Below are 9,023 nucleotides of genomic sequence, written 5' to 3' on the forward strand. Positions count from 1 at the left end.
AGGATCACAAAAAAACAACATTTGTCTGCAAATAGGAATTTAAGCAAGCTTCAAAAGTCCTGGGAAAAATATTAGGCTTCTTTGTCGTCTGTAATGCATTTTCTTAATGCTCTGTGTGGGGAAAATGACAAATATTGAAAACTTAGCCATTTAAAATTACACTGCTATATTGAATGCTCGTATTTATCTTTTTCCCTTGCTCAAGTTTATGGGGTAATTTTTAATGTGTTCTTTATTTAGTGTTAATTATAAAATTATGTGTAGCTTTATTTGTTTAACTTACTAATATGAGAAGCTACATAGAATAGCCATTTTAAAAATAAAAAATCTTATTTTTTATTGCAAATTAACCAGTCACCTCTGCTGGGGTATTAAAGTTTCTTTAAGGAGCGCTCGTACATATGAAAACTTACAGATTTTTATGGTTTGAATTTGAAAGAAGTGAAAATACAGGATAGAGTCAGGAACAGTGAATGAATAACAAATACTTTGAGATACTAATTTTGAAATAGAAGCAAAGCTATTTGTAGTTACACTTGGTAACAAAAACTGACAAAAGTGTTAGGAATAAAATGGTGGATCTCTTCTCTACTCCCCTCCTTTTTAATGGAAAAGCCTAATCCCCCTCCAAGTTGTCTCTAACTTGTTATCTTGCTGGTTTTATACCATTTCTTTCATGACTTAGTGAAGTATAAAAAATGATTGTTATAGCTCACCAACATGCATGGTGAGAATTGAAGGATGGAGAGGTGAAATAGAAAACGAAGCCGATTATGAAGCACTGAATGTAGGCAATAGCAATATTAGCTAGGGACTGAGTGCCAAGGACACCCAAGAAATATGAGCAGGGTTGCAGTGCCATCTTATTGAGTATAAGATGATGTAAATGTAGAGGGGCTAGGAAGGGAAACTGGAGAAAAATCTGGCTTACTTGTTTACAAGATTATGTGTATTGTTACTTTCATAGGAATCTTCTGCTTTCTATTCCTCTCTCAGGATGGGAGAGGTAGACGGTTCATTTTGGGACACAAAATATAGTTTAGGCAATGAATAAGGGCCTGCTAGTATATATTTTTTTTAATGTTGGAAGCCAAAAAAAGAGAGAGACAGGTGGCTTTCAAAATTTAATAGCTCTTAAAAGGCGTAAGGAAATATAACTTAAGGAAATGTTCTTGTCAGACATTGGTGAGAAGCTGTGTTTTGGGGGTGATGTTAATTAAGAACATTTCCCTGTTGACATAAATGTCTCACATTTTTGCCCTTGGTGCTCCGCTCACCATGAGCACAGTCAATTCACAAGGTAGTTTTTGTAAATAAAGGTTTTGGGCAAGCCGAACATGGTCCAGAGAGATATTAATGAGAGGGCAAGGGGGAAGAGTTAATGAAAACACACTTCCTGGTGGAACATAAACTGATTTTTGGACCTGGAGAATGCTTTAAAATTATTTTCTCAAAACCCTGTGGCGTTTCCTTTCTGGAGGAGATGAGATGGGAAGAAATGACAAATGGCTCCATTTTATTATTTTCTTTTCTCTTGTTCTCCATATTTGGGGTAGGGAAAATTGGTTTTTATTTTGGTGGTTTTCCTTCTGTTCTCAGAATCAATTATATTTTTAGTGCTCGATGGCATAATAAATATACTCAAGCATCCTCTGGCTTAAGAATAATGAGTTGATTATTAGTATATCCCTTCTTTAAAGGCAGTTAATTGTATGGAAAGCCCCCATCAAATTGTTCCTTCAAACTTTTATTCTCCTGAAATTTGTTTCTAGCTTTGCAAGTATATATAGTTTAGTTGTTGTTCTGCATCATTGGCTTTTGTATATTCTGAGGAAAAAAAATTAGGCTTTTCAATCATGTAATGATCGAAATCTCAGATTTCAGACTGAAATGTAAGACCACTAGTATTTGAGGATCTACAAAATTTTATAGCCTGTATCATTTAAAGGGCACTTGGTTACCTTAGAAGAATGTTGCTTTCTAGAATGTTATGAAAATCAGGAATTGTGGCTAATTTTTTCTTTAGTAAATTGCTGCCTGCTCTGGAATTTTTTCGTCCATTCAAAAGTGTAACTGGGCCACCTAGAATTATCTGTGCTTTTCAGTAAAATAAGAGTTAGATCACGCCTCTTTAGTCAGAGGAAAATTTAGCGAGCCTTCTAGTTTACATATCACTTCACTGTTCCCCCATAGTTACATAATTGGTTTTGTGTGTGTCCATCGTAGAGGACATTTGATGCTCATTTATTAAATATGCTTGCTGGCTGCTGCCGCATCTTTGTTCTGGACAGACAAATTACCTTTCTCACACTGAGCTTCCACTCTGGGGAATTAAGCCTCCACCACTTTAATTAGCTTGGAAGTGGGGGGTTGCAGTTCCTAATAGACTTCAGGCTTTTAGTAAGTTAGGGAAAGGGTGAAATGAGAACTTTCTGGGAAGCTCAAAATGTCATTTAAAAACCATAAAAACCTTATATATATTATTTCATTTTCATAATTGCAAGCAGATTGTATTTGATGACTATGGATTGCCATTTCTAACTTCAGATGTTGAAGTTAGACTTGCGTGGAACTATATTCTTTAATTTCTCACGCATCATTAAGATATTACATGTATTGATTCACATATTTACAATATTAATAAACATTAAGTGACAGAGCAGAATGGAAATATTAAATGAAAAATAATACCTGACTATTTGGACATATAACTTTTCACACACACATACATACACTTACACTCGTACACCTCTGTAGGTAAAGACTAGTATGTCACAAGGAGGTAATAGAATAATAATGATACTGCCAATGTTTATTTAGCTTTCATGAAGGTCCAGGCTTCCTTATATATTAAGTAATTATCACAGCAGCCTTATTACCCCTGCTTTAAAGATGAGGAAACTGAGAGACACACACAGTCTCAGTACTTGCAACAAGTGAGCATGTTAACCCAAAACTTTCTGTATAGGGACTTGGCTCTGAGTGTCTTCATGATTAAAAAAGCCCCAAGATTCCATGACTAGGTAAGACGTTGGTAATAAATTCTTTTTGGAGAGAAATTTGCTTAAACAGAGTTTAAGTAATTCATTGTAGAACTGTACACCAAAAACTTTCTCAAAGTCCATTGACTGTCTCATTTTCTCTGCTAGTAAAACTGCAGAAAATGTTATGCTTTAGTTCTTCACTGCCGGAGTAAGTAGCATAGAAAGGCTCTATCAAGTCACAGTTGGAAAGTAATCTAATAAAAAAAGATTAGTGAATGTAGAGAAGACAAAAGCAGTCGTGTTTGAGTTTAATATCTCTCAAATTTAGCATTTTAGCTAAGATGCCCGTTTTTATTTCTTGCAGGTCTGCTAAAAGGTCAGAGTAATGCAGAATGCGTGCCTTCATCTCAGATTTTGTTCATCACAGGTGGATCCCATGTGTCTTCAGTAGACAAGTCACCTTTGTAGCTAGCACCAGTGCCAGCTCCATGCCATTGCACCTTCTTTAGTCTTGATTGCCCTTCCTGCATTTATTGGTGTATTAAAATGACTGAATATGAACATTAAGGACTCCATGAACCTGGGCTAATGGGAGACTGTAGAGAAAATGAAAAAAGATCCACCGGAGGACATCTTTGGGGGGGAGGGAGCTTGGGGGGAGGGAAATGACTAATGAAGCTAATTAAAAGAAGCATTCAAATCTGCTTTCTACCCTCATTAACAATTAGCAGGGCACTGGCCAGAGTTTGTACCCTGTGTTTTACCTTAACAACATTCTATTTGCTCTTTGTATATTTAAGTGTTGTAAGGAAACGTGTTTCAATCAAAACTGAACATGAGATAAGGAAAGAGATGTGGCTTTTGTGATAATTCTATCACAAACACTTTTATTGTATCTCTGTAAAATACAATGTATGTATGCATGTAAGTGTTTTTGTCCTAATGTTGCTACTCCCATGGCAAAGATTAAAAAAAAAAAAAAAAGAATGAAAAAGAAAAAAAAATTGGAAAAAAAATCAGGCTCATAGCAGCTACTGTGTAGAAATTTCCCCTTACTTCTAATTTGCTGAATGAAGAAAAAAAAATCTTTTATTTGTGATATTTTCAGAGACATTTGCTCTAGTATGGTGTATTTAAATAATAAAAACTTAAAAGAAAAAAATATTCAATGGAGTTTGGGTTTAAACACTGCTTTTTTCTTTTGTATTTTGGAAAAAAATTAGTTTTATTTTGTTGTATGAAAAACTCACTTTAAATTTGAGGGGTGAGGGAGGTGATATATATATTTAGCTCTGGGCCAAAATGGCAGTTTCAAAATTACTTATCTGTGCCATTTTTGGCAGGGGTGCAAAGCAATGTTTCTAACAGAGTCCTTTTTATAAGTTCAGAATATTCTGTTACCCCACTTCATTACACTTCTATATCACAATGAGTCTTGTGTTTACACATAAATACTTGTTGGATTCTTCAGCTATTTTGTTGATTCTTTTTTCTCACTAGGAAAACCTTGGGTGCTGACAAAAGGCATGTTAAAGTATATGGCACAACCATCTTGTTCTGTTATTAGGTTTATAGCTTTTGAAGAGAGCAGCATTTCTAAACCACACCTATGTGTATTTGACGTTCCATTAGCTTAGGGCCCTACAACTCTTGTGTAGGATCATCGATGGGGAAAGCAGCCGTTTCCTGGTGAGCTTTTAGACTGTGTGGTCTGCTGTGAGTGAGAGTTGTTTATTTTGTTTTACTCTTACACTCCTCCACCGACTTTGCCTTTCCATATGTTTGTTGGGGGAGGATTCTAATTTCATTTAGTGGTAGTCTTGAGACAGTGGCTGGGCTGGGCCAAAGAGTCTCTACAGCAGCTGAGATGTGCCCTGAGGGGTCCAGGACTCAGCCTCCTGGTCTTGGAATAAGGAAAAACCAAAGAGGCCTGGGTACCCACCGGGCCTGCACCACCAGGCTCAATGCATGTAAGCAAATCTCAACTACAGCTTCTGCACAGGCTAATACAACCAGGTGTGTTTATATGTCTACTTTCCTTTTTACAAAAATGGCATTTTATTTTACTCTAGAAAAAACCCTCATCCAGACCAACTGATACTAGGAGTAGATAGAATGGAGAAGTCTAGCTCCGCACACCTCAGCTAAACCATCCGTTTTCCTTTCCTTTGAGAACTTCTATGCTCACTTCCTGCTTTCAGAGTTCCAGGCTGGCGGAAAAATTAGTTGCTCAAACGGCAAGCCTCCTATAAACCTCCTGTAGGAGAATTTAAAAGCAGAGAGTTAAAATGAATTGTTTTGTCAGAGCTTTATAAAAAGAAAATGCAGGGGGAAAAAAATCACATGCATAACAATATCTGTTTAACTTACACCCTTTGGGGAATTTCTCCAAACTTGATCTGGTTCATATGTCTTTTTTTCTTTACAATGCTTTCTGAAGGAACTTGGACTCTTCCAGTGGTAAAGGGAGAAATGTGTGAAGACTGCAAGCATCTTCTATATTCTTTTTGGCATAAGCACTCGTGTCCCATATAGTGTAGAAATTCAAAGGAGGTGGTTAATAACTTTAATAGGTAATACAGTGTGGCATTTAGTGATATGGAGGGCGAAGGTCGTTACAGATTTTAAATGAACTATTATATGGCTGGTTCCTGAAGCACTGCTGTGTATTTAATAACGAGCTTCTAAAAGCATTTCTTAAGTTGCAGACCTATAAGATTACAAATGTCACTCATGTTAGTATAATCCACATGCAAGTGATGAAGCCTTCTCTTTGATGTGCTAAATTGGAGAAGGACTAATGGAGCTATGAATATACAATAGAACATATTTAAGTAGTAGTCTTGCTTTAGGTAAAACACTTTCTTGAAACCAGAGGCATTTCAAACAATAAAACCCATCTCTAATGGGGATGCTCTGTGTGGATAGAAAGCTACTAAAAACACTCAGGTTTATTCTGATGTGAGCTGTGATTGTACTTCCTTCCCCAACCCCAGCATAGCTTAGGAAAAAGAAAAAAAAAATCCACGAGCTTACCCACCTTTCATCCATTGCATTTGTGATGTTATTAGTGAGGTGTACACCACTCTTCTGAAAGGACTTAATATTAACCACATCATGGAGCAAGATGGTCCCAGTCCCTACAAGCAAGTGCAATTACAAAATAAAAGCAAATGCTACTGAGCCTTGCTGAACTCCTGATAAAAAATTATGTTTATGATACATATAAATGTCTCAATCATGCAAATTGTCACTCTTGCTAATGAAACAATTTTGTAAAAAGATTGTCCTCTAAAAGGGTTTAATGTTTTTTTTTTTTTTTTTTTAACCTATCTAACTGTCTAGTTAGATTTACACATTCTGCAAAGCAGGGGAGCCTGAAGCCTTTCCAAACCAAATCGTTTGCCACAGAAACTATTTCCAGCTCTTCATGATTTATTAGGAAATAGTTTAACACGGACTGTAGTGTCTTATAAAATACAAAATGAGAAAACTGTCACACCAAAATGAAGCCTGTGAAATTGTCATCCTCTTAATATTAACTATATTTAAATTCTTTTTCTTTTGCCCTTATTAGCACTGATATTTGAAACAACTAATCATCTAAAATGAAGCTCTTAAATTAAATGGCTTCAAATGTCAATACAGTAAGATTCTAATGTACAATACTATTTATATAAAATATTTCTTAAAGCCAATAAATTATATAATAAACAGTGAATCCAAGAGCTATGTATCGACAGTTCCCATATAGCCTAAATAATTGTATTTAAATTATGAGGCGGTGTTTCAGAGACTCCTTCCCTGGGGAGTTCAATCCTGGTTGCTCCCCCCACCCACTTAGTTTGAGAGCCATTGGAAACACAGACCATTTACAAGTTAATGTTACTTGTGGCTTTGTTACTAAAACTCACCTATTGTCAGTCCAGCCAAGTCACAGAAATGCTTATTGCAGTTAAATAGCAATTTGTTTCCATGAAACTGCAATTAAAGTATTACTGAGCAGCCATTTTAGATTGGCAATGCTCTGAATGCATGTTAAGCAGCCAGCGACTCCCACTTGCAGAGTCTGAGGTCTGACTAGCAGCAGAGTGTGTCTCATGCACCGATGTTGGGTACCGAGCTAAGATGCATCTGTGGCCCTCCCGTTCCTACTGTGAACATGCTGGGAGCGATGACAAGTCAGGGCCAATTTTTGGAAGGAGAACTTGCAACTTAACTCAAGTGAATACTATTTTCAGTTGTACAAGAAGTGCTTTATACTAGTAGATATGTGCATGTTTCCTAGAGGGAATGTTTTCAAGTTCAGATTGATTCTGCTGAGAATGGACTGCAACTTGGAGGCCTCAAGCCAATAATGTACTGCAGGTCCTGACATGTTACAGCTGTGTAAACAGGGCCATTCTCTCTCCTAAATCACAACTAATAAAGCATAGGATGAAAATCAATTGATTCTGTTATAAGTTCTTTGAATGACACTGGAAAGTTGTTTAATGACTCTCTGTTAAAATGAACCAGCCTGAGTTGAGCCACCAAAGTACTGACTTCAGTTGTCTCTGTCCCCTCAGAAACAGGGCAGGACAGCCTTTCCTGAGCATAAGCATCCCTATCACCAGATGAAAGACTGCTGGGGAGGGGAAGGATCTGAACTGAATTCTTCCTGCGCACCTACAGTTCAGGATTTGTTGAGTGAGAAAGGTGAAGTGCAAAGGTTTTATTGAAAATGGGAAACATTGATGTAAGATCCTGAGAGGGGAGAGGATTTCAGAGGTGGTGTTTTAAAATGCAATTAGCACTGCATTCTAACCAGCTTGGGAACAATCATTAGCTCACGAGAACAGGAGGCATCTCACCTTCCTTCAGCCTAGAAAGATCCACTTGCTTTGAATCAAAAGATTAACATCCTCAACTTTTTCAAAAACAATTTTCATATCTATAGGTGTTTGCCTGTGTTGAGTTGTAATTTTTTAAAATGTTTTTAAGAAAACATTAAAGACTTTCTTCCTAAATTAATTTCTCATTTTTAGTGAATTGAATGTTTTAGAAACTGTAAAGAGAAAATCTGAGGACAAATTGAATTTACAAATGAAGATTAATTATGAAACCTGAAAAGAAAATGGATTGCTTGGCTGCAACTGTCTAACTTTTTTTTTAAAAAAAATAAGGTTTGGTAGGGATGAGTGTGTCAAATTCTGAATACCATTCTAAGGCCTCTATTTAAATTTCTGTTATCAATCATGGGACTTTACATTGCCTATAAACCTTACATTTTTAAATATACTGTTTAATATAATAACTTTGTCTCAGAGTTACATAAAGCATTGTAAGTGTATTTATACATAAACATTTACAGTGAACAAGTACTTACACATGCAATCTCATTCAGTCCTCACAGTAATCCTTTCAATTATTATTAATTACTTCAGTTTTACAGATGAGGTAATTGAAGTTCAGAGAGGTGATTTATTAAGCAGAGCCAAGGCTAAATTGAGTGGGCACTCACTTGGAGTGTAGATATTAGGGTGTGCCAAAAAAAATCTTTTAGTTAATGTTTGAATGCAGTTTAAAAAAAAATAAAATGAATGCAAAAAAAACCCATGATGAACAAAATATCATCGTTTAAAATAAAGGTCATATTGGTATTGCTTATTTTCCTTTTGCCTCAACCTCCAACATGGCAGGTCAATTTTATTAAGACCGAAAGTACTAGAATTGCTTTTTGAACTCTGGCAATTTGGGGCATTTGGGTAGACTTGCCTTACAAATTGTTAGAGTGCAACAATGATATATTTCATTCTATGAGCTATAACTAGTTTCTTTTCCCTTAAAAAATTAAAGCATCATGCTTTACCTTTATCCACCTGAAATGCCAACTCATTCAGTTTGCCTACATATTTCAGCCTTGCTCTAAAATAAATACTTTTGGGTCTTAGGGAATCTCGGCTACTTCATGATGAATTATTAAGTGTAAATTGATAAGAACTCTGCCCACTAGTTGTTGCTGAGAAAACAGAGCAAGACTTAATAATCATATCAGTT

General features: G+C 36.0%; 1 protein-coding gene across 2 annotated transcripts in view; it reads left to right on the forward strand.

Annotated features, from left to right (window-relative positions):
• The window catches only part of Lmo4 (LIM domain only 4), a 19,646-nt gene extending 12,214 nt beyond the window's left edge, over nucleotides 1-7,432 (forward strand). For both annotated transcript variants that reach the window (XM_005339123.4, XM_005339124.5), the window contains exon 5: nucleotides 3,349-7,432. In XM_005339123.4, the coding sequence (XP_005339180.1) occupies nucleotides 3,349-3,357 (9 nt within the window). In that variant the 3' untranslated portion in view covers nucleotides 3,358-7,432. The remainder of the gene's footprint in view (nucleotides 1-3,348) is intronic.
• Nucleotides 7,433-9,023: the final 1,591 nt, after the last annotated feature.

The sequence above is a fragment of the Ictidomys tridecemlineatus genome, chromosome 11, assembly GCF_052094955.1.
Source record: "Ictidomys tridecemlineatus isolate mIctTri1 chromosome 11, mIctTri1.hap1, whole genome shotgun sequence".
NCBI classification, from domain to species: domain Eukaryota; kingdom Metazoa; phylum Chordata; class Mammalia; order Rodentia; family Sciuridae; genus Ictidomys; species Ictidomys tridecemlineatus.